Below are 25,512 nucleotides of genomic sequence, written 5' to 3'. Positions count from 1 at the left end.
GTCCCCCTCTACTCCTCTCTCCCATCCCCCCCCGCCTTTGTCCCACTCCTCCACTACTCAGGTGTGTCTGCCCTCTAAAGGAACTATTCACTCTCCATTATAATTGTAATAATATTCCTGTATGGTAAAGGTGGTATTGGGTCTGTATGGTAAAGGTGGTATTGGGTCTGTATGGTAAAGGTGGTATTGGGTCTGTATGGTATTGGGTCTGTATGGTAAAGGTGGTATTGGGTCTGTATGATAAAGGTGGTATTGGGTCTGTATGGTAAAGGTGGTATTGGGTCTGTATGGTAAAGGTGGTATTGGGTCTGTATGGTAAAGGTGGTATTGGGTCTGTATGATAAAGGTGGTATTGGGTCTGTATGATAAAGGTGGTATTGGGTCTGTATTATAAAGGTGGTATTGGGTCTGTATGGTAAAGGTGGTATTGGGTCTGTATGGTAAAGGTGGTATTGGGTCTGTATGGTAAAGGTGGTATTGGGTCTGTATGGTAAAGGTGGTATTAGGTCTGATAAAGGTGGTATTGGGTCTGTATGGTAAAGGTGGTATTGGGTCTGATAAAGGTGGTATTGGGTCTGTATGATAAAGGTGGTATTGGGTCTGTATGGTAAAGGTGGTATTGGGTCTGATAAAGGTGGTATTGGGTCTGTATGGTAAAGGTGGTATTGGGTCTGTATGATAAAGGTGGTATTGGGTCTGTATTATAAAGGTGGCATTGGGTCTGTATGGTAAAGGTGGTATTGGGTCTGTATGATAAAGGTGGTATTGGGTCTGTATTATAAAGGTGGTATTGGGTCTGTATGGTAAAGGTGGTATTGGGTCTGTATGGTAAAGGTGGTATTGGGTCTGTATGGTAAAGGTGGTATTGGGTCTGTATGATAAAGGTGGTATTGGGTCTGTATGATAAAGGTGGTATTGGGTCTGTATGATAAAGGTGGTATTGGGTCTGTATTATAAAGGTGGTATTGGGTCTGTATGGTAAAGGTGGTATTGGGTCTGTATGGTAAAGGTGGTATTGGGTCTGTATGGTAAAGGTGGTATTGGGTCTGTATGGTAAAGGTGGTATTAGGTCTGATAAAGGTGGTATTGGGTCTGTATGGTAAAGGTGGTATTGGGTCTGTATGATAAAGGTGGTATTGGGTCTGTATGGTAAAGGTGGTATTGGGTCTGATAAAGGTGGTATTGGGTCTGTATGGTAAAGGTGGTATTGGGTCTGTATGGTAAAGGTGGTATTGGGTCTGTATGGTACAGGTGGTATTAGGTCTGATAAAGGTGGTATTGGGTCTGTATGGTAAAGGTGGTATTGGGTCTGATAAAGGTGGTATTGGGTCTGTATGGTAAAGGTGGTATTGGGTCTGTATGATAAAGGTGGTATTGGGTCTGTATGATAAAGGTGGTATTGGGTCTGTATGATAAAGGTGGTATTGGGTCTGTATGGTAAAGGTGGTATTGGGTCTGTATGATAAAGGTGGTATTGGGTCTGTATGATAAAGGTGGTATTGGGTCTGTATGATAAAGGTGGTATTGGGTCTGTATGATAAAGGTGGTATTGGGTCTGTATTATAAAGGTGGTATTGGGTCTGTATGGTAAAGGTGGTATTGGGTCTGTATGGTAAAGGTGGTATTGGGTCTGTATGGTAAAGGTGGTATTGGGTCTGTATGGTAAAGGTGGTATTAGGTCTGATAAAGGTGGTATTGGGTCTGTATTGTAAAGGTGGTATTGGGTCTGATAAAGGTGGTATTGGGTCTGTATGATAAAGGTGGTATTGGGTCTGTATGGTAAAGGTGGTATTGGGTCTGATAAAGGTGGTATTGGGTCTGTATGGTAAAGGTGGTATTGGGTCTGTATGGTAAAGGTGGTATTGGGTCTGTATGGTACAGGTGGTATTAGGTCTGATAAAGGTGGTATTGGGTCTGTATGGTAAAGGTGGTATTGGGTCTGATAAAGGTGGTATTGGGTCTGTATGGTAGAGGTGGTATTGGGTCTGTATGGTAAAGGTGGTATTGGGTCTGATAAAGGTGGTATTGGGTCTGTATGGTAAAGGTGGTATTGGGTCTGTATGATAAAGGTGGTATTGGGTCTGTATGGTAAAGGTGGTATTGGGTCTGTATGGTAAAGGTGGTATTGGGTCTGTATGATAAAGGTGGTATTGGGTCTGTATGGTAAAGGTGGTATTGGGTCTGTATGGTACAGGTGGTATTAGGTCTGATAAAGGTGGTATTGGGTCTGTATGGTAAAGGTGGTATTGGGTCTGTATGATAAAGGTGGTATTGGGTCTGTATGGTAAAGGTGGTATTGGGTCTGTATGGTAAAGGTGGTATTGGGTCTGTATGATAAAGGTGGTATTGGGTCTGTATGGTAAAGGTGGTATTGGGTCTGTATGATAAAGGTGGTATTGGGTCTGTATGGTAAAGGTGGTATTGGGTCTGTATGGTAAAGGTGGTATTGGGTCTGTATGATAAAGGTGGTATTGGGTCTGTATGGTAAAGGTGGTATTGGGTCTGTATGGTAAAGGTGGTATTGGGTCTGTATGGTAAAGGTGGTATTGGGTCTGTATGGTATTGGGTCTGTATGGTAAAGGTGGTATTGAGTCTGTATGGTAAAGGTGGTATTGGGTCTGTATGGTAAAGGTGGTATTGGGTCTGTATGATAAAGGTGGTATTGGGTCTGTATGGTATTGGGTCTGTATGGTAAAGGTGGTATTGGGTCTGTATGGTAAAGGTGGTATTGGGTCTGTATGGTAAAGGTGGTATTGGGTCTGTATGGTAAAGGTGGTATTGGGTCTGTATGGTAAAGGTGGTATTGGGTCTGTATGGTAAAGGTGGTATTGGGTCTGTATGATAAAGGTGGTATTGGGTCTGTATGGTAAAGGTGGTATTGGGTCTGTATGGTAAAGGTGGTATTGGGTCTGTATGGTAAAGGTGGTATTGGGTCTGTATGGTAAAGGCGGTATTGGGTCTGTATGATAAAGGTGGTATTGGGTCTGTATGGTAATGTATGATAAAGGTGGTATTGGGTCTGTATGGTAAAGGTGGTATTGGGTCCTGGGGCTGTAGTCATAAAGTATCTGAGGAGGAGTGCTGGTCTAGGATCAGTTCTGCCTTTTAAATCATGATGATGAATAAGAGGGGGGACCTGATCCTAGATCAGCACTTTGTGAAAACGGGTCCTGGGCTGACAGATTCTCCATTCACAGAAAACTAGTCTTTTGTCCATCTTTTTTCTCTTTGTGGAATCATCTAGTTTCATCAGTCCATTCCTCTAACAGTCTGGGTGGAATCATCTAGTTTCATCATCAGTCCATTCCTCTAACAGTCTGGGTGGAATCATCTAGTTTCATCATCAGTCCATTCCTCTAACAGTCTGGGTGGAATCATCTAGTTTCATCAGTCCTCTAACAGTCTGGGTGGAATCATCTAGTTTCATCATCAGTCCATTCCTCTAACAGTCTGGGTGGAATCATCTAGTTTCATCATCAGTCCATTCCTCTAACAGTCTGGGTGGAATCATCTAGTTTCATCAGACCATTCTTCTAACAGTCTGGGTGGAATCATCTAGTTTCATCAGTCCTCTAACAGTCTGGATGGAATCATCTAGTTTCATCATCAGTCCATTCCTCTAACAGTCTGGGTGGAATCATCTAGTTTCATCAGTCCATTCCTCTAACAGTCTGGGTGGAATCATCTAGTTTCATCAGTCCTCTAACAGTCTGGGTGGAATCATCTAGTTTCATCATCAGTCCATTCCTCTAACAGTCTGGGTGGAATCATCTAGTTTCATCAGTCCATTCCTCTAACAGTCTGGGTGGAATCATCTAGTTTCATCAGTCCTCTAACAGTCTGGGTGGAATCATCTAGTTTCATCAGTCCTCTAACAGTCTGGGTGGAATCATCTAGTTTCATCAGTCCATTCCTCTAACAGTCTGGGTGGAATCATCTAGTTTTATCATCAGTCCATTCCTCTAACAGTCTGGATGGAATCATCTAGTTTCATCAGTCCATTCCTCCTGGGTCAATAGCTTCTAAAAAGTAGCATATTTTTTTCATGTCCTCCTTTCCACTCTGTCCCTATTTCCTGGTAGAGTGTAGTGTGATGTGGCCTGTCTGTCATTAACCTGAGTGGTTGTTCCTCTCATCTACTTTGTGTCAGGCGTTCCATCAGGTGAAAACAACAAATTTCAAAGACTGCATCCTGACCTATTGATCTCCCCTCCCTCTCCTCCCGTCCCTCTCCTCCCTTCCCTCTCCTCCCGTCCCTCTCCTCCCTTCCCTCTCCTCCCTCCCCTCCCCTCCCCATCTTGTCCCTCCCATCCCAGTCCTGTCCCTTCCCTCCCTGTCCTGTCCCCCTCCTCCCTCTCCTCTACTCTCCTCTCCTCCCTGTCCTGTCCCTCCCCTCCCTGTCTTGTCCCTCCCCGTCCTGTCCCTCTCCTCCCTTCCCTCCTCAACCTGTCCCTCTCCTCCCTCCCCTCCCCGTCCTGTCCCTCTCCTCCCTGCCCTCCCCGTCCTGTCCCTCCCCGTCCTGTCCCTCCCCTCCCTCCCTGTCCTGTCCCTCCACTCCCCGTCCTGTCCCTCCCCTCCCTCCCCGTCCTGTCCCTCTCCTCCCTCCCCGTCCTGTCCCTCTCCTCCCCTCCCTCCCTGTCCTGTCCCTCCCCTCCCTCCCCGTCTTGTCCCTCCCCTCCCTCCCCGTCTTGTCCCTCTCCTCCCATCTCTCCCCGTCTTGTCCTTTCCCTCCCCTCCCTCCCCGTCTTGTCCTGTCCCTCCCCTCCCCTCCCTCCCCGTCTTGTCCTGTCCCTCCCTCCCTCCCCGTCTTGTCCCTCCCTCCCCTCCCTCTCCTCCCTCCCTCCCCTTCCTCTCCTCCCTCCCTCCCCTCCCCTCCCTCTCCTCCCTCCCTCTCCTCCCTCTCCTCCCTCCCTCCCTCCCCTCCCCCCTGTCCTGTCCTGTCCCTCTCCTCCCTCCCTCCCCTCCCCTCCCTCCTCGTCTTGTCCCTCTCAACACTTTTTTTTGGTTACTACATGATTCCATAGTTTTGATGTATTCACTATTATTCTACAATGGAGAAAAAACCCTTGAATGAGTAGGCGTGTCCATGGCACTGTACATATCATCAGAACATGTCAGACATCCTGTCTAGAACAGCACATAAGTGCTTCAGCGTCGAGTCACTGCATTGTTGGCTGTTTACACATGCAGAACTTCCTGGTTCTCTCTCCAGGCCTGTTCTACTCTACTCTACATCCATAGCCATGCAGAACTTCCTGGTTCTCTCTCCAGGCCTGTTCTACTCTACATCCATAGCCATGCAGAACTTCCTGGTTCTCTCTCCAGGCCTGTTCTACTCTACTCTACATCCATAGCCATGCATAACTTCCTGGTTCTCTCTCCAGGTCTGTTCTACTCTACATCCATAGCCATGCAGAACTTCCTGGTTCTCTCTCCAGGCCTGTTCTACTCTACATCCACAGCCATGCAGAACTTCCTGGTTCTCTCTCCAGGTCTGTTCTACTCTACATCCACAGCCATGCAGAACTTCCTGGTTCTCTCTCCAGGTCTGTTCTACTCTTCATCCATAGCCATGCAGAACTTCCTGGTTCTCTCTCCAGGTCTGTTCTACTCTACATCCATAGCCATGCAGAACTTCCTGGTTCTCTCTCCAGGCCTGTTCTACTCTACATCCGTAGCCATGCAGAACTTCCTGGTTCTCTCTCCAGGCCTGTTCTACTCTACATCCGTAGCCATGCAGAACTTCCTGGTTCTCTCTCCAGGTCTGTTCTACTCTACATCCATAGTCATGCAGAACTTCCTGGTTCTCTCTCCAGGCCTGTTCTACTCTACATCCATAGCCATGCAGAACTTCCTGGTTCTCTCTCCAGGCCTGTTCTACTCTACATCCGTAGCCATGCAGAACTTCCTGGTTCTCTCTCCAGGCCTGTTCTACTCTACATCCTTAGCCATACAGAACTTCCTGGTTCTCTCTCCAGGTCTGTTCTACTCTACATCCATAGCCATGCAGAACTTCCTGGTTCTCTCTCCAGGCCTGTTCTACTCTACATCCAGAGCCATGCAGAACTTCTTGGTTCTCTTTCCAGGCCTGTTCTACTCTACATCCGTAGCCATGCAGAACTTCCTGGTTCTCTCTCCAGGTCTGTTCTGCTCTACATCCATAGCCATGCAGAACTTCCTGGTTCTCTCTCCAGTTCTGTTCTACTCTACATCCATAGCCACGCAGAACTTCCTGGTTCTCTCTCCAGGTCTGTTCTACTCTACATCCGTAGCCATGCAGAACTTCCTGGTTCTCTCTCCAGGTCTGTTCTACTCTACATCCACAGCCATGCAGCATTTTAGGCTTTGAAGGTAAATACTAAAACCTTCCCTGAACAACATGAAATAACGTATTCAGAGGTGGTATAGACAAAGGGTGGTAGCGACGGTTGTTGCCTGATGTGCACGACGCTCGTTGGTTCGTTGGCTCTCTCTGCCAACGTGTAACAGGCTATAATGTGGTGGAAGCGCTGGCTTTAGCTTGTCAGAGGAGGTATTACCCACACTCACGCCTTAACAAATGAGCTTTGGCTGAGAGAGTTAGAGGGGGTGGCTGCTGTGGATGTTTACAATATGGAGGAGCTGGGATGATCCTGTTAGAGATAAACAACAACACTACCAGCAGCAGGAAAAACAGCTCTCCTTCCTAATGTACAATCCCCCTGTGTGTGTGTGTGTGTGTGTGTGTGTGTGACTCTCTGTCTCTCCACACAACAAATGGTCTGTATGGATGTTGAAGGAGATGGCAAACCCCTCTCAGCCCACCTTTCTCTTCCTCCTCTGCCTCTTCCTCCTCCTCCTCTGCCTCTTCCTCCTCTGCCTCTTCCTCCTCCTTCCTCTGCCTCCTCCTCCTCTGCCTCTTCCTCCTCCTTCCTCTGCCTCTTCCTCCTCCTCCTCGGCCTCTTCCTCCTCTGCCTCTTCCTCCTCCTCCTTCTCCTCCTCTGCCTCTGCCTCTTCCTCCTCCTCTTCCTCCTTCCCCTCCTCTTCCTCTTTCCCCTCCTCCTCTGCCTCTTCCTCCTCTTCCTCCTTCCCCTCCTCCTCTGCCTCCCCCTCCTCCTCCTCCTCCTCTGCCTCCTCCTCCTCCTCCTCTTCATGGATGAATAAGTGAAGGAGGGTTTATAACTGGATGGTAGGATGGTGGTCCTGGGCCCTCAGTCATAAATCTATAGCCCATTAATCTCCTTTTAACTGCCGTCTTCCACAAACAAATTAGGGGTGCAGGAGGTCACCGATCGTCCCCCGATAACCACAACGTTTATCAATGAATCTAAGCTGCTGCTAACGGACGGGAAAACTCATTAAGGAAGGAGGCACTTCCTGATGGAATTATGCTCTGCAGGTAAAGAGGTTGGAGAGGGTGGTGTGGAGGGAGGTGGTGTGTGTGTCTACTTGACGTAGGCCCCACACACACACACCAACACACACACACACACAGCAGCAATGCAGGGCCCCATGCATTGTCCGGGGCGGGCGGCGTGGACTCATAAGTGATGAGAGGGGTGATAGCAGGAAGCCAATTAAAATGAACATAATTACAAAGTCACCCCTGTGACGCTATGCAGGGCCTGATCAGAATAAACATACCTCAACAGACAGGACAGGAGGAGAAACATGAAGGAGGGAGCAGAGGAGAGGAGGATGGAGGGGCAGAGGTGAGGAAAGGAGGGAAGGGCAGAGGAGATGAGGTTAGGAGGGGGCAGAGGAGATGAGGTTAGGGGGGGGCAGAGGAGATGAGGTTAGGAGGGGGGAGAGGAGGGATGGAGGGGCAGAGGTGAGGTTAGGAGGGGGCAGAGGAGATGAGGTTAGGAGGGGGCAGAGGTGAGGAAAGGAGGGGGGAGAGGAGATGAGGTTAGGAGGGGGCAGAGGAGATGAGGTTAGGAGGGGGCAGAGGTGAGGAAAGGAGGGGGGAGAGGAGGGATGGAGGGGCAGAGGTGAGGAAAGGAGGAAGAGAGGAGAGGGAAGGAGGAGAGGAGAGGAGGGAGGGAAGGGAGAGGAGTGGAGAGACCAAGGGAGGGAGGAGGGCTGGGAAGACAGGAACAATATGACAAGGGATGGAAAAAGAAAGGAGGGAGGAGAGGTTGTGAGAGGAGGAGGGAGGAGAGGAGTGAGAGGAGGAGGGAGGAGAGGAAGAGGGAGGAGTCTGATCAGAAAGGGAAGCCTCTCCCTGTTCTCTCTCTCTGACTCGTCCCAGGGTACAGGCCTTTATGAGATCCTGATCAGTTTGCCCTGGCCCTTTCTCTGTGGTGGCCCTTTCTCTGTGGTGGCCCTTTCTCTGTGGTGGCCCTTTCTCTGTGGTGGCCCTTTCTCTGTGGTGGCCCTTTCTCTGTGTGGCCCTTTCTCTGTGGTGGCCCTTTCTCTGTGTGGCCCTTTCTCTGTGGTGGCCCTTTCTCTGTGGTGGCCCTTTCTCTGTGGTGGCCCTTTCTCTGTGGTGGCCCTTTCTCTGTGGTGGCCCTTTCTCTGTGGTGGCCCTTTCTCTGTTGTGGTCCTTTCTCTGTGGTGGCCCTTTCTCTGTGGTGGCCCTTTCTCTGTGGTGGCCCTTTCTCTGTGGTGGCCCTTTCTCTCTGTGGCCCTTTCTCTGTGGTGGCCCTTTCTCTCTGTGGCCCTTTCTCTGTGGTGGCCCTTTCTCTGTTGTGGCCCTTTCTCTGTGGTGGCCCTTTCTCTGTGGTGGCCCTTTCTCTGTGGTGGCCCTTTCTCTGTTGTGGTCCTTTCTCTGTGGTGGCCCTTTCTCTGTGGTGGCCCTTTCTCTGTGGTGGCCCTTTCTCTGTGGTGGCCCTTTCTCTCCGTGGCCCTTTCTCTGTGGTGGCCCTTTCTCTCTGTGGCCCTTTCTCTGTGTGGCCCTTGCTCTGTGTGGCCCTTTCTCTGTGGTGGCCCTTTCTCTGTGTGGCCCTTTCTCTGTGTGGCCCTTTCTCTGTGTGGCCCTTTCTCTGTGGTGGCCCTTTCTCTGCGGTGGCCCTTTCTCTGCGGTGGCCCTTTCTCTGTGTGGCCCTTTCTCTGTGGTGGCCCTTTCTCTGTGGTGGCCCTTTCTCTGTGGTGGCCCTTTCTCTGTGGTGGCCCTTTCTCTGTGTGACCCTTTCTCTGTGGTGTCCCTTTCTCTGTGTGGGCCTTTCTCTGTGGTGGCCCTTTCTCTGTGGTGGCCATTTCTCTTTGTGGCCCTTTCTCTGTGGTGGCCCTTTCTCTGTGGTGGCCCTTTCTCTGTGGTGGCCCTTTCTCTGTGGTGGCCCTTTCTCTGTGTGGCCCTTTCTCTGTGTGGCCCTTTCTCTGTGTGGCCCTTTCTCTGTGGTGGCCCTTTCCCTGTGGTGGCCCTTTCTCTGTGTGGCCCTTTCTCTGTGGTGGCCCTTTCTCTGTGGTGGCCCTTTCTCTGTGGTGGCCCTTTCTCTGTGGTGGCCCTTTCTCTGTGGTGGCCCTTTCTCTGTGTGGCCCTTTCTCTGTGTGGCCCTTTCTCTGTGGTGGCCCTTTCTCTCTGTGGCCCTTTCTCTGTGGTGGCCCTTTCTCTGTGGTGGCCCTTTCTCTGTGTGGCCCTTTCTCTGTGGTGGCCCTTTCTCTGTGGTGGCCTTTTCTCTCTGTGGCCCTTTCTCTGTGGTGGCCCTTTCTCCGTGTGGCCCTTTCTCTGTGGTGGCCCTTTCTCTGTGTGGCCCTTTCTCTGTGGTGGCCCTTTATCTGTGGTGGCCCTTTCTCTGTGTGGCCCTTTCTCTGTGGTCGCCCTTTCTCTGTGGTGGCCCTTTCTCTCGGTGGCCCTTTCTCTGTGGTGGCCTTTTCTCTGTGGTGGCCCTTTCTCTGTGTGTCCCTTTCTCTGTGTGACTTCTGACTCAGATAGTCCTACATGATGTATTCTACTTCTGACTCTCAGATAGTCCTGTATTCTATAGCATTCCTGGTGCTTTGACATTATTCTGTTAGATTAGCGTTGCCTTATCCTCTCCTCTCTCCTCCCTACCCCTCTCCTCTCCCCTCTCCTCTCTCCTCTCCCCTCCCTCTCCTCTCCTCTCCCCCCTCCTCTCCTCTCTCCTCCCTGCCCCTCTCCTCTCTCCTCCTCTCCTCTCTCCTCTCCTCTCCTCTCTCCTCCTCTCCTCTCTCCTCTCTCCTCCTCTCCTCTCTCCTCCTCTCCTCTCCTCTCCTCTCCTCCCTAACCCCCTCCTCTCCTCTCTCCTCCTCTCTCCTCCCTACCCCCCTCCTCTCCTCTCTCCTCCTCTCCTCCCTACCCCTCTCCTCTCTCCTCCTCTCCTCTCTCCTCCCTACCCCCCTCCTCTCCTCTCCCCTCCCTCTCCTCTCCTCTCCTCCCCACCCCTCTCCTCCTCTCCTCTCCTCTCTTCTCCTCTCCTCTCTCCTCCCTACCCCTCTCCTCTCTCCTCCCTCTCCTCTCTCCTCCTCTCCTCTCTCCTCCCTACCCCTCTCCTCTCTCCTCCTCTCCTCTCTCCTCCCTACCCCTCTCCTCTCTCCTCCTCTCCTCTCTCCTCCTCTCCTCTCTCCTCCCTTCCCCTCTCCTCTCTCCTCTCTCCTCCTCTCCTCTCCTCCTCTCCTCTCTCCTCCTCTCCTCTCGTCCTCTCCTCTCCTCTCTCCTCCTCTCCTCTCCTCTCCTCTCCTCTCCTCTCCTCTCCTCTCCTCTCTCCTCCCTACCCCTCTCTCCTCTCCTCCTCTCCTCTCTCCTCCCTACCCCTCTCCTCTCTCCTCCTCTCCTCTCTCCTCCTCTCCTCTCTCCTCCCTTCCCCTCTCCTCTCTCCTCTCTCCTCCTCTCCTCTCCTCCTCTCCTCTCTCCTCCTCTCCTCTCTCCTCTCCTCTCCTCCTCTCCTCTCTCCTCCCTTCCCCTCTCCACTCTCCTCTCTCCTCCTCTCCTCTCCTCCTCTCCTCTCTCCTCCTCTCCTCTCTCCTCTCCTCTCCTCTCCTCCTCTCCTCTCCTCCTCTCCTCTCTCCTCCTCTCCTCTCTCCTCCCTACCCCCTCCTCTCCTCTCCTCTCTCCTCCTCTCCTCTCTCCTCTCCTCTCTCCTCCTCTCCTCTCCTCTCTCCTCCCTACCCCTCTCCTCTCTCCTCCTCTCCTCTCTCCTCTCCTCCTCTCCTCTCTCCTCCTCTCCTCTCTCCTCCCTACCCCTCTCCGCCCTACCCCTCTCCTCTCTCCTCCTCTCCTCTCTCCTCTCTCCTCCCTACCCCCCTCGGCCGCCCCGCCGGATGTGCTTTGGTTGTTGACACCGAGGCGTCAGAAATAATGGAATCTCTTGTCTGTCGGGTTGTATTTTTGGCCCGACGCTCCACAGCGCTGTAAGGTGTGTGTGTGTGTGTGTGTGTGTGTGTGTGTGTGTGTGATAGCAGGAGGGGTTTTGTAATGAAGGTTTTCTTTTCATTTTTTTACTATGGAATGTTTGTTGGGTCGAGGCGGAGGTTTTCTCTAATCCTACCCCCGAGCCCAGAAACATAGATGTGTCAATTCTATTCCACACACACACACACACACACACTTTGCTTTGGGCGAGACACCATCCCGTTTGATAAATTGTGTCTCTCCCATCCTTGTGTCTTAAGGAAATGTGTGTATTTGTGGAGACAGATATGCTGTTTGTTCTGTTATTGACTGTCTGATGTTTTACTGTATGAATCCATCTGTGTACCTTTATCTCTCTGTGGTCTAAAAACACAACGTTGGTTTATAAATGACAATGTTCATGTTTCAGAGTAGAATGCATTATTATTGATAGGGGTCACTGGGGGTCTCATAGCTGTGTGCTTTATACACACACACACACACACACACACACACACACACACACACACACACACACACACACCCTGTTCTTTGCCTCTGCAGTGAGTGAATATTTTTTGTGGTTAAACCTTTTGTTGTAGTGTGTGTTTTCTCTCACTCGATGCTACTCCCTGTCTCTCGCAGTCTAAAGGCCTCTTAGAGTGTGTGTGTGTGTGTGTGTGTGTGTTGCACTGGTGTATGTGTGTCTCTATCTGCTAGAGTGTGTGTGTGTGTGTCTCTCTCTGCTAGAGTGTGTGTGTGTGTCTCTCTCTGCTAGAGTGTGTGTGTGTGTGTCTCTCTCTGCTAGAGTGTGTGTGTGTGTGTCTCTCTCTGCTAGTGTGTGTGTGTGTGTGTCTCTCTCTGTTAGAGTGTGTGTGTGTGTGTCTCTTTCTGCTGTGTTGTGTTGTAGTTGCTTTAATACCACCTGGTCTCTAATCCCAGGTAATTATGGACCTGAAATTACACAGCTACTTTAACATCACTTGAAAGGAGAAAGATGGCCTCAGGAGGAAGCTGACTGCCTGTCTGCCTGCTTGACTGACTGTCTGTCTGCCTGATCGACTGACTGTCTGTCTGCCTGATCGACTGACTGTCTGTCTGCCTGATCGACTGACTGTCTGTCTGCCTGATCGACTGACTGTCTGTCTGCCTGGTCGACTGACTGACTGACTGACTGACTGACTGCCTGCCTGATCAACTGACTGCCTGCCTGATCAACTGACTGACTGCCTGATCAACTGACTGACTGCCTGATCAACTGACTGCCTGACAGAGAGAGATATTGGGGCGGGGGGGGGGGGGGGGGGGGGGGTGTGAATGACTTTAGTTTACATTAATTACACAAACACACACTGCTGAGGTGTGAGAAACCACATTCATGGAGTTGTTAAAATAGTAGAGGGATTACAACGCTGTCATAAACATTAGTCTAGTCAAGTGGACTCCAGCTAATCTCCTTCAAACTATTTCCCCTCAAATTAATATTTCCACCTAATTTATTAAATGACTAATTGTCACGCTCCCTATCATCTTGCTATGCTTGTTGTTTTCTCTTATTTATTCCTGTTCTGAGTGGCCCATCAGGCATTGTTTGGGCCGTCTAAAACGTGTGGTTGTATGGATGTTGGGAAAGGTTAAGGTCCTCTTTAAAGACGAGCCGGAAATGTCAAGTGTCTCCCTGTCCCTCTGGCTCTCCCTGCCCCTCCGGCTCTCCCTGCCTCTCTGCACTGAGAGAAAGAGCTTGAAGGAGACACTGAGGTAACAAGGTGCCATGAGAGTTTCCCTGTAAACTGTTTCACCTTGGTTTCCCTTGACGCTGAAGAAGAAGCTTTCATGCAGACACGCACAAACACATACTGAACCTCCAAGTATAGAAGAAAATGCTATAGACACATCAGCTAGCGTCCGTGGCCTGTAGCTAGCGTCCGTGGCCTGTAGCTAGCGTCCGTGGCCTGTAGCTAGCGTCCGTGGCCTGTAGCTAGCGTGCGTGGCCTGTAGCTGGCGTCCGTGGCCTGTAGCTGGCGTCCGTGGCCTGTAGCTGGCGTCCGTGGCCTGTAGCTAGCGTCCGTGGCCTGTAGCTAGCGTCCGTGGCCTGTAGCTAGCGTCCGTGGCCTGTAGCTAGCGTTCGTGGCCTGTAGCTAGCGTCCGTGGCCTGTAGCTAGCGTCCGTGTCCTGTAGCTAGCGTCCGTGGCCTGTAGCTAGCGTCCGTGGCCTGTAGCTTGTTCTCCATCCTCTTTTGAAATGTTTTGAATAGCGAGCCAACATGTTTTGAGCACCTACAATGGCCAGGAAAAGTATGTGAACCTTTTGGAAATACCTGGATTTCTGCATAAATTGGTCATCAAATTTGATCTGATCTTCATCTAAGTCACGACAATAGACAAACGCAGTCTGCTTAAACTAATAACACACAAACAATGATATGTTTTCATGTCTTTATTGAACACACCGTGTAAACATTCACAGTGCAGGGTGGGAAAAGTATGTGAACCCTTGGATTTAATAACTGTTTGACCCTCCTTTGGCAGCAGTAACCTCAACCAAACATTTTCTGTAGTTGTGGATCAGACCTGCACAACGGTCAGGAGGAATTTTGGACCATTCCTCTTTACAAAATTGTTTCAGTTCAGCAATATTCTTGGGATGTCTGGTGTGAACCGCTCTCTCGAGGTCATGTCACAGCATGTCAATCGGGTTGAGGTCAGGACTCTGACTGGGCCACTTCAGAAGGTCAGAACTCTGACTGGGCCACTCCAGAAGGTCAGGACTCTGACTGGGCCACTCCAGAAGGTCAGGACTCTGACTGGGCCACTCCAGAAGGTCAGGACTCTGACTGGGCCACTCCAGAAGGTCAGGACTCTGACTGAGCCACTCCAGAAGGTCAGGACTCTGACTGGGTCACTCCATAAGGTCAGGACTCTGACTGGGCCACTCCAGAAGGTCAGGACTCTGACTGGGCCACTCCAGAAGGTCAGGACTCTGACTGGGCCACTCCAGAAGGTCAGGACTCTGACTGGGCCACTCCAGAAGGTCAGGACTCTGACTGGGCCACTCCAGAAGGCATATTTTCATCTGTTCAAGACATTCTGTTGTTGATTTATTTCGGTGTTTTGGGTTGTTGTCCTGTTGCATCACCCAACTTCTGTTGAGCTTCAATTGGCGGACAGATTAGCCTTACATTCTCCTGCAAAATGTCTTGATAAACTTGGGAATTCATTTTTCCGTTGATGATAGCAAGCTGTCCAGGCCCTGAGGCAGCAAAGCAGCCCCAAACCATGATGCGCCCTCCACCAGACTTTACAGTTGGGATGAGGTGTTGATGTTGCTGTGTCTTTTTGTTCCCCACACATATCAGTGGCTTCTTCCGTGGTGTCCTCCCATGAACACCGTTCTTGTTTAGTGTTTTATGTATCGTAGACTCGTCAACAGAGATGTTAGCATGTTCCAGAGATTTCTTTAGCTGACACTCTAGGATTCTTCTTAACCTCATTGATCATTCTGACTGTGCTCTTGCAGTCATCTTTGCAGGATGTCCACTCCTAGGGAGAGTAGCAACAGTGCTGAACTTTCTCCATTTATAGACAATTTGTCTTACTGTGGACTGATGAACATCAAGGCTTTTAGTGATGCTTCTGAGATCTCTTTTGTTCGAGGCATGGTTCACATCAGGCAATGCTTCTTGTGAATATAACACTTTTTTTAAAGGGCAGGGCAGCTCTAACCAACATCTCCAATCTCGTCTCATTGATTGGACTCCAGGTTAGCTGACTCCTGACTCCACTTAGCTTTTGGAGAAGTCATTAGCCTTGGGGTTCACATACTTTTCCCAACCTACAGTGTGAATGTTTAAATGATGTATTCAATATAGACAAGAAACATACAATAATTGGTGTGTTATTATTTTAAGCAGACTGTGTTTGTCTGTTGTTGTGACTAAGATGAAGATCAGATCACATTTGATGAACAATTTATGCAGAAATCCAGGTCATTCCACAGGGCTCACATACTTTGTCTTGCCACTGTAGCACCAACAACTAATTTTGTCCTGCTTCTCTGTTGTTCCTCTGCAGCAGACATACAGGGGTCATACAGGGGTCATACTTACCAGCTTACCAACCCATTCCTCTGTTCCTCTGCAGCAGACATACAGGGGTCATACAGGGGTCATACTTACCAGCTTACCAACCCATTCCTCTGTTCCTCTGCAGCAGACATACAGGGGTCATACAGGGGTCATACTTACCAGCTTACCAACCAATTCCTCTGTTCCTCTGCAGCAGACACACAGGGGTCATACAGGGGTCATACTTACCAACATTAGAACAAGTTTAAGGTCAAGGTTAAGTTTAGGCATCAGCCAAGTCGTTGACGTCGTGTCACGTGATAGAACGCTCACTACATTGTAGCTGGTCCCATCAGGTAACCTGCCACACGTTAGCCCTATGCTAACCTCCCCAGGGGGCAGTCATTATTTCCTGGAACATCTTCCTCAATCAGCCTATCAAATACAGTGCCTTGCGAAAGTATTCGGCCCCCTTGAACTTTGCGACCTTTTGCCACATTTCAGGCTTCAAACATAAAGATATAAAACTGTATTTTTTTGTGACAAATCAACAACAAGTGGGACACAATCATGAAGTGGAACGACATTTATTGGATATTTCAAACTTTTTTAACAAATCAAAAACTGAAAAATTGGGCGTGCAAAATTATTCAGCCCCCTTAAGTTAATACTTTGTAGCGCCACCTTTTGCTGCGATTACAGCTGTAAGTCGCTTGGGGTATGTCTCTATCAGTTTTGCACATCGAGAGACTGACATTTTTTCCCATTCCTCCTTGCAAAACAGCTCGAGCTCAGTGAGGTTGGATGGAGAGCATTTGTGAACAGCAGTTTTCAGTTCTTTCCACAGATTCTCGATTTGATTCAGGTCTGGACTTTGACTTGGCCATTCTAACACCTGGATATGTTTATTTTTGAACCATTCCATTGTAGATTTTGCTTTATGTTTTGGATCATTGTCTTGTTGGAAGACAAATCTCCGTCCCAGTCTCAGGTCTTTTGCAGACTCCATCAGGTTTTCTTCCAGAATGGTCCTGTATTTGGCTCCATCCATCTTCCCATCAATTTTAACCATCTTCCCTGTCCCTGCTGAAGAAAAGCAGGCCCAAACCACGATGCTGCCACCACCATGTTTGACAGTGGGGATGGTGTGTTCAGCTGTGTTGCTTTTACGCCAAACATAACGCTCTTAACTCTGATTCTCTGGGTTACAGGAACCACGGGTTCGAGGCCCCCTCAGGCTCTTAACTCTGATTCTCTGGGTTACAGGAACCACGGGTTCGAGGCCCCCTCAGGCTCTTAACTCTGATTCTCTGGGTTACAGGAACCACGGGTTCGAGTCCCCTCAGGCTCTTAACTCTGATTCTCTGGGTTACAGGAACCACGGGTTCGAGGCCCCCTCAGGCTCTTAACTCTGATTCTCTGGGTTACAGGAACCACGGGTTCGAGGCCCCCTCAGGCTCTTAACTCTGATTCTCTGGGTTACAGGAACCACGGGTTCGAGTCTCCCTCAGGCTCTTAACTCTGATTCTCTGGGTTACAGGAACCACAGGTTCGAGGCCCCCTCAGGCTCTTAACTCTGATTCTCTGGGTTACAGGAACCACGGGTTCGAGGCCCCCTCAGGCTCTTAACTCTGATTCTCTGGGTTACAGGAACCACGGGTTAGAGTCCCCCTCAGGCTCTTAACTCTGATTCTCTGGGTTACAGGAACCACGGGTTCGAGGCCCCCTCAGGCTCTTAACTCTGATTCTCTGGGTTACAGGAACCACGGGTTCGAGGCCCCCTCAGGCTCTTAACTCTGATTCTCTGGGTTACAGGAACCACGGGTTCGAGGCCCCCTCAGGCTCTTAACTCTGATTCTCTGGGTTACAGGAACCACAGGTTCGAGGCCCCCTCAGGCTCTTAACTCTGATTCTCTGGGTTACAGGAACCACGGGTTCGAGGCCCCCTCAGGCTCTTAACTCTGATTCTCTGGGTTACAGGAACCACGGGTTCGAGGCCCCCTCAGGCTCTTAACTCTGATTCTCTGGGTTACAGGAACCACGGGTTCGAGGCCCCCTCAGGCTCTTAACTCTGATTCTCTGGGTTACAGGAACCACGGGTTCGAGGCCCCCTCAGGCTCTTAACTCTGATTCTCTGGGTTACAGGAACCACGGGTTCGAGGCCCCCTCAGGCTCTTAACTCTGATTCTCTGGGTTACAGGAACCACGGGTTCGAGTCTCCCTCAGGCTCTTAACTCTGATTCTCTGGGTTACAGGAACCACAGGTTCGAGGCCCCCTCAGGCTCTTAACTCTGATTCTCTGGGTTACAGGAACCACGGGTTCGAGGCCCCCTCAGGCTCTTAACTCTGATTCTCTGGGTTACAGGAACCACGGGTTAGAGTCCCCCTCAGGCTCTTAACTCTGATTCTCTGGGTTACAGGAACCACGGGTTCGAGGCCCCCTCAGGCTCTTAACTCTGATTCTCTGGGTTACAGGAACCACGGGTTCGAGGCCCCCTCAGGTTCTTAACTCTGATTCTCTGGGTTACAGGAACCACGGGTTCGAGGCCCCCTCAGGCTCTTAACTCTGGTTCTCTGGGTTACAGGAACCACGGGTTCGAGGCCCCCTCAGGCTCTTAACTCTGATTCTCTGGGTTACAGGAACCACGGGTTCGAGGCCCCCTCAGGCTCTTAACTCTGATTCTCTGGGTTACAGGAACCACGGGTTCGAGGCCCCCTCAGGCTCTTAACTCTGATTCTCTGGGTTACAGGAACCACGGGTTCGAGGCCCCCTCAGGCTCTTAACTCTGATTCTCTGGGTTACAGGAACCACGGGTTCGAGGCCCCCTCAGGCTCTTAACTCTGATTCTCTGGGTTACAGGAACCACAGGTTCGAGGCCCCCTCAGGCTCTTAACTCTGATTCTCTGGGTTACAGGAACCACGGGTTCGAGGCCCCCTCAGGCTCTTAACTCTGATTCTCTGGGTTACAGGAACCACGGGTTCGAGGCCCCCTCAGGCTCTTAACTCTGATTCTCTGGGTTACAGGAACCACGGGTTCGAGGCCCCCTCAGGCTCTTAACTCTGATTCTCTGGGTTACAGGAACCACGGGTTCGAGGCCCCCTCAGGCTCTTAACTCTGATTCTCTGGGTTACAGGAACCACGGGTTCGAGGCCCCCTCAGGCTCTTAACTCTGATTCTCTGGGTTACAGGAACCACGGGTTCGAGGCCCCCTCAGGCTCTTAACTCTGATTCTCTGGGTTACAGGAACCACGGGTTCGAGGCCCCCTCAGGCTCTTAACTCTGATTCTCTGGGTTACAGGAACCACGGGTTCGAGGCCCCCTCAGGCTCTTAACTCTGATTCTCTGGGTTACAGGAACCACGGGTTCGAGGCCCCCTCAGGCTCTTAACTCTGATTCTCTGGGTTACAGGAACCACGGGTTCGAGGCCCCCTCAGGCTCTTAACTCTGATTCTCTGGGTTACAGGAACCACGGGTTCGAGGCCCCCTCAGGCTCTTAACTCTGATTCTCTGGGTTACAGGAACCACGGGTTCGAGGCCCCCTCAGGCTCTTAACTCTGATTCTCTGGGTTACAGGAACCACGGGTTCGAGGCCCCCTCAGGCTCTTAACTCTGATTCTCTGGGTTACAGGAACCACGGGTTCGAGGCCCCCTCAGGCTCTTAACTCTGATTCTCTGGGTTACAGGAACCACGGGTTCGAGGCCCCCTCAGGCCGAGCATTTTTTTTGTTCAGGCAGATGTGACAACGTGGATGAATATATTAATTTGTGTGGCCTACCACCTTGCAACTGAGCCGTTGTTGCTCCTAGACGTTTCCACTTCACAATAACAGCACTTACAGTTGACCGGGGCAGTTCTAGCAGGGCAGAAATTTGACGAAATGACTCATTGGAAAGGTGGCATCCTATGGCAGTGCCACGTTGACAGTCACTGAACTCTTCAGTAAGGCCATTCTACTGCTAATGTTTGTCTATGGAGATTGCATGGCTGTGTGCTTGATTTTATACACCTGTCAGCAACAGGTGTGGCTGAAATATCCAAATCCACTCATTTGAAGGGATGTCCACAATAGAAAAGGTGTGAATATCAGTAGTTCTATAGGGTGAGCCTTGATTAGAATTAAGCAATACGGCCCAAGGGGGGTTGTGGTATATGGCCGATATACCACGGCTAAGGGCTGTTCTTCAGCACGACACAACGTGGAGTGCCTGGATACAGCTTTTAGCCGTGATATCGTGGCCATATGCCACACCCCCCCAGAGGTGCCTTATTGCGATTATAAACTGGTTACCAACGTAATTAACCTGTTGCGTCTACCAAACCCGGATTCGGGTTTCTATTTACAGACCTAAGCTCATTACCATAACGCAAAGTTAACTATTCATGAAAATCGCAAATGAAATGAAATAAATATGCCATCTCTCAAGCTTAGCCTTTTGTAAACAACACTGTCATCTCAGATTTTCAAAATATGCTTCTCAACCATAGGAAAACAATAATTTGTGTAAAAGTGGCTAGCTAGCGTAGCATTTAGCGTTAGCATTAGCGTTAGCATCCAGCACGCAAGATTTCAACAAAAACATAAAAGCCTTCAAATAAAATCATTTACCTTTGAAGAACTTCGGATGTTTTCAATGAGGAGACTCTCAGTTAGATAGCTCAGTTTTTCCAAAAAAAGATTATTTGTGAATTCGAAATAGCTCCGTTTTCTGCATCACATTTGGCTACCAAAAAAAATACGAAAATTCAGTCCTCAAAACGCGAACTTTTTTCCAAATTAACTCCATAATATCGACTGAAAACATGGCAAACGTTGTTTAGAATCAATCCTCAAGGTGTTTTTCACATATCTCTTCAATGATATATCGTTCGTGGAAGCATGGTTTCTCCCCTCAATCAAATGGAAAAGTACAAGCAGCTGGCGTTTGCGCACCGAATTCCACGCAGGACACCAGGTGGACACTTGGAAAATGTAGTCTCTTATGGTCAATCTTCCAATGATATGCCTACAAATACGTCACAATGCTGCTAACACCTTGGGGGAACGACAGAAAGTGTAGGCTCATTCCTTGCGCAATCACAGCCATATAAGGAGACAATGGAAAACAGAGCTTCAGAGATTCTGCTAATTTCCTGGTTGACGCATCATCTTGGTTTCGCCTGTAGAATGAGTTCTGGGGCACTTACAGACAATATCTTTGCAGATTCTGAAACTTCAGAGTGTTTTCTTTCAAAAACTGTCAAGAATATGCATAGTCGAGCATCTTTTCGTGACAAAATAGCGCTTAAAACCGGAACGTTTTTTATCCAAAAATGAAATAGCGCCCCTAGAGATCCAAGAGGTTAAGAGCAGTAAAAATAAATGTTTTGTCATACCCGTGGTAATACGGTCTGATATACCACGGCTGTCAGCTAATCAACATTCAGGGCTCAAACCACCCAGTTTATAATACAGTACATACAGTGGCCTTCAGAACTATTCACACACCTTGACCTTTTCCACATGTTGTTGTCCAGCCTGAATTTAAAATGGATTAAATGTAGATGTTTTATGATAAAGTGGAATTATTATCAAATATTCAATTGAGCATGTTGAAGTTATTAATTACATTTTGGATGGTGTATCAATACACCCAGTCACTACACAGATACAGGTGTCCTTCCTAACTCAGTTGCCGGAGAGGAAGGAAACCGCTCAGGGATTTCACCATGAGGCCAATGGTGACTTTAAAACAGTTACAGAGTTTATTGGCTGTGATTGGAGATAACTGAGGACGGATCAACAACGTAGCTACTCCACAATACTAAACTAAATAACGGAGTGAAAACAAGCCTGTACAGAAATGTTTTTAAATATTCCAAAACATGAATCCTGTTTGCAACAAGGCACTGAAGTAATACTGCAAGAAAATGTGGCAAAGTAATTAACTCTTTTGTCCTGAATACAAAGTGTTATGTTTGGGGCAAATACAACACATTACTGAGTACCACTCTCCATATGTTCTAGCATAGTGGTGGCTGCATCATGTTATGGGTAAGCTTGTCATCGTTAAGGACTGGGGAGTTTTTCAGGATAAAAAAATAAACAGAATGTAGCTAAGCACAGACAAAATTCAAGAGGAAAACCCGGTTCAGTCGGCTCCTCACCAAACACTGGGAGATCAACTCACCTTTCAGCAGGACAATAACCTAAAACACAAGGCCAAATCTACACAGGAGTTGCTTACCAAGATGACAGTGAATGTTCCTGAGTGGCCGAGTTACAGTTTTGACTTCAATCTACTTGAACATCTATGTCAAGACCTGAAAATAGTTGTGTAGCAATGATCAACAACCAACTTCAAACAGAGTTTGAAGATTTTTGAGAAGAATAATGGCCGAATGTTGCACAATCCAGGTGTGCAAAGCTCTTAGAGACTCACCCAGAAAGACTCTCAACTGTAATCGCTGCCACACATAATTCTAACATGTATTGACTTAGCAGTGTCAATACATATGTAAAATGAAATACTTCTGTCAAATATTGTAGAATGCAGGTGACTCACCCAGAAAGACTCACAGCTGTAATCTCTGCCAAAGGTGATTATAACATGTTTTGACTTAGGGGTGTGAATACTTATGTAAATTAGATATTTCTGTATTTCATTTTCAATACTTTTGCAAACATTTCTATAGAAAACAAATATATATTTGTCATTATGGGGTGTAGATGGATGAGAAGAGCATCTATTTAACCCATTTTGAATTTGGGTTGTAACACAGCAACGTGGGTAATAAGTCCAGGGGTCTGAATGCTTTCTGAAGGTACTTTACAACTGGGTGGAACAGCATCTCAACGTTGTGAAAGTGACCAGGGGGATTCCTCGTCAGCTGTACAACAGAATGCCTTCAATCCTTTCCCAGTGTTGTTCAAAGACGAAATGGAGACTCAACTAAAATATAAACACAACATGTTTCATGAGCTGAAATAAAAGATCCCAGAAATGTTTCATACGCACAAAAATATTATTTCTCTCAAACTTTGTCCACTAATTCATTTACCTCCCTGTTAGGGAGCATTTCTCCTTCGCCAAGATAATCCATCCACCTGACAGGTGTGGCATATCAAGAAGCTGATTACACAGCATGATCATTACACAGAAAACACTGATGGACCCCCTAACCCTGTGGCGATGCTGAAGGTCCCCCTAACCCTCTGGCCATACTGAAGGACCCCCTAACCCTCTGGCCATACTGAAGGACCCCCTAACCCTCTGGCCATACTGAAGGACCCCCTAACCCTCTGGCCATGCTGAAGGACCCCTAACCCTCTGGCCATGCTGAAGGACCCCCTAACCCTCTGGCCATGCTGAAGGACCCCTAACCCTCTGGCCATGCTGAAGGACCCCCTAACCCTCTGGCCATACTGAAGGACCCCCTAACCCTCTGGCCATGCTGAAGGACCCCTAACCCTGTGGCCATGCTGAAGGACCCCCTAACCCTCTGGCCATACTGAAGGACCCCCTAACCCTCTGGCCATGCTGAAGGACCCCTAACCCTGTGGCCATGCTGAAGGACCCCTAACCCTGTGGCCATGCTGAAGGACACTTTAACCCTGTGGCCATGCTGAAGGACCCCCTAACCCTGTGGCCATGCTGAAGGACCCCCTAACCCTCTGGCCATGCTGAAGGACCCCCTAAGGCATCGCACTAGCGGGACAACTTCCGGTGAAACTGGAGGCCGCGCAATTCAAATAAATAATCATAAAAATTATAGACATTTAGGTACATACAAGTGTATTATATCGGTTGAAAGCTTAAATTATTGTTAATCTAACTGCACTGTCCGATTTACAGTAGCTATTAAAGCGAAAGCATGCCATGCGATTGTTTGAGGACGGTGCCCAACATCAACATATTTTTCAACCGGCACAGGTTTCATAAATTCACAAATAGCGATTAAATATTCACTTACTTTTTGAAAATCTTGCTCTGATTTGTCATCCAAAGGGTCCCAGCTACAACATGTAGTGTCGTTTTGTTAGATAAAATCCTTCTTTATATCCCAAAAAAGTCTGTTTGCCGCCATCGATTTGAGTAATCCACTCGTTCAACATGCAGAGAAAGGAATCCGAAAATCTACCCCTAAACTTCAAAGTCAAAATATGTTTCTATCTACTCCTCAGATACCCTAAAATGTCATCAAACTATAATATTTCTTACGGAATGAAGTATGTTCAATAGGAAACCGATTTTAGCATGTGTGTCTTATCTTCTTGTCGCGTCCATACACGAATTTCCAAGACTGTGTCCCTGAACTAAAACTGATATTTCTTATTCGTTTTGGAAGTTACAAGCCTGACACCTTAAACATAGACTGCTGACACCCTGTGGTAGCCATAGGAATTGCATCCTGGGAGCTAGAATTGAGCATGCCCTTATACTTGCCATTGTAAGAGCATGGTCTCTAAAAAAATATATATATTCTGGTTGGTTTTTCTTTGGATTTTCTCCTACCATATCTATTGTGTTATATTCTCCTGCATTATTTTAACATTTCTACAAACTTCAAAGTGTTTTCTTTCCAATGGTACCAATTATATGCATATCCTGACATGCCCAAAGCATATACTTTGGCCACGTCATTCAGGTGGAAATTGTGAAGAAGGGGCCTAGCCCTAAGAAGTGTTTAATTTAGGAGACGTTTAGTTCTCATTTAGTGTGTTTCTCTCTCACTCTCTTTCTTCCTCTCTCCCTCTCCCCCGCTCACGGCCTGAGGCCTCCTTTGTGTCTGTTTATACAGAGCTCTCATAATCACCTAACTTCTCCCTTGTCAGTCAACTCAAATCCCCTCCCCCTCTTCCCTGTCTCCTCCATCTCGTCCTCCAACCCTTTCTTTCTCCCTCTCTCTTCCTCCCCCTCTTCCCTGTCTCCTCCATCTCGTCCTCCACCCCTTTCCTTCTCCCTCTCTCTTCCTCCCCCTCTTCCCTGTCTCCTCCATCTCGTCCTCCACCCCTTTCCTTCTCCCTCTCTCTTCCTCCCCCTCTTCCCTGTCTCCTCCATCTCGTCCTCCAACCCTTTCCTTCTCCCTCTCTCTTCCTCCATCTCTCTCCCTCTCGCTCCAGCAATATTCCAGGCTGGCCAATAGAGGGGGTAGTTCAGCCATTGCAGCGATATGAAGGCCTGTTTCTGTCCAGATGGACTGCTACCACTGCCAGCCACCATAGACCTCTCACTAGGAACTTAAAGGGATAGTGCTAGCTGTTCCTGTAGACTTCAAGTCATTGCGCTAACGCTAGTTAGCAATGGCTCCGGAAAAGACGTTCAACTTCCTTCAAGCTGCACACAAAGACATTAAAATGGTATCCGTGAGTCAGTCTGACTCTGGTTAAGTAGAAAAACAGGTCTTTGCCAAAATGTTGCATCAGAAGATACCAGCTTCATCTGATCAAGTTTCTATGGACTCTAGTGTCTTAGTGCTAGGCGAAAGCAAAAACCTGCACTGGCCTGCATCTCCCCAGGACCAGGGTTAGTGAACACTGATTATATACCACTGTCATTTGTGTCAGTGTTTTGTTTGGGTGAATACTCAGAGCCAAATGAACATTACTGATATAACAACCCCCCCCCCCCGCCTCGCCATTCATAACAAGTTAGAAAAGTTAGAGCTCCATTGGTTCTGGTGAGACCGACAGATGGGAGTGGATTTGTTGGGATTTGGCGTCTGGGCTACGGGACCCTCCCATTGGTTAAGCCGGGTTCCGATAAGACTTCAAAGGGCGGAGCTAATTAATAATATGTTTACATTATCCACGCTCATACGCAGCTTTGAGTCTGACCCCTTATTACTCTGTGTGTGTGTGTGTGTGTGTGTCAGTCAATGTGCCCATCCAGCCCCCTAATTAAAAAACTAATTGGATAAGATAAATGAGACATTGTGAACTTTGTTGTTGAACATTATTGGCATGAAAGAAACGATTCAATGTTGTATAAGACTCAGGACACACGATAAATCAATGTCAAAAGTGCTAACTATGACTCCCTCTTCCCACTATTGTTCTCTCTCTCTTTCCCTCTCTCTCTCCCCCTCTCCCTCTCTCTACAGCCCAGTCCTATCCCGAGCCCAGTGCTTGGTGGGAAGCCCAACGCTAGCCAATCCCTGCTGGCCTGGTGCCGTGAGGTCACAAAGAATTACCGCGGAG

The 25,512-nt window shown here is 48.7% G+C and overlaps 1 protein-coding gene across 1 annotated transcript in view; it reads left to right on the top strand.

Moving 5' to 3' along the window:
* LOC139409794 (EH domain binding protein 1) overlaps positions 1-25,512 on the top strand; it is a 388,012-nt gene that overhangs the window by 196,825 nt on the left and 165,675 nt on the right. Inside the window, exon 12 of the mRNA XM_071155208.1 lies at positions 25,416-25,512. This exon is cut by the window's right edge and continues 82 nt beyond it. Coding sequence (XP_071011309.1) covers positions 25,416-25,512 — 97 coding nt within the window. The remainder of the gene's footprint in view (positions 1-25,415) is intronic.

Source organism: Oncorhynchus clarkii, chromosome 1 (assembly GCF_045791955.1).
Source record: "Oncorhynchus clarkii lewisi isolate Uvic-CL-2024 chromosome 1, UVic_Ocla_1.0, whole genome shotgun sequence".
Classification (NCBI taxonomy): domain Eukaryota; kingdom Metazoa; phylum Chordata; class Actinopteri; order Salmoniformes; family Salmonidae; genus Oncorhynchus; species Oncorhynchus clarkii.
This window is presented reverse-complemented; position numbering and strand designations above follow the sequence as displayed.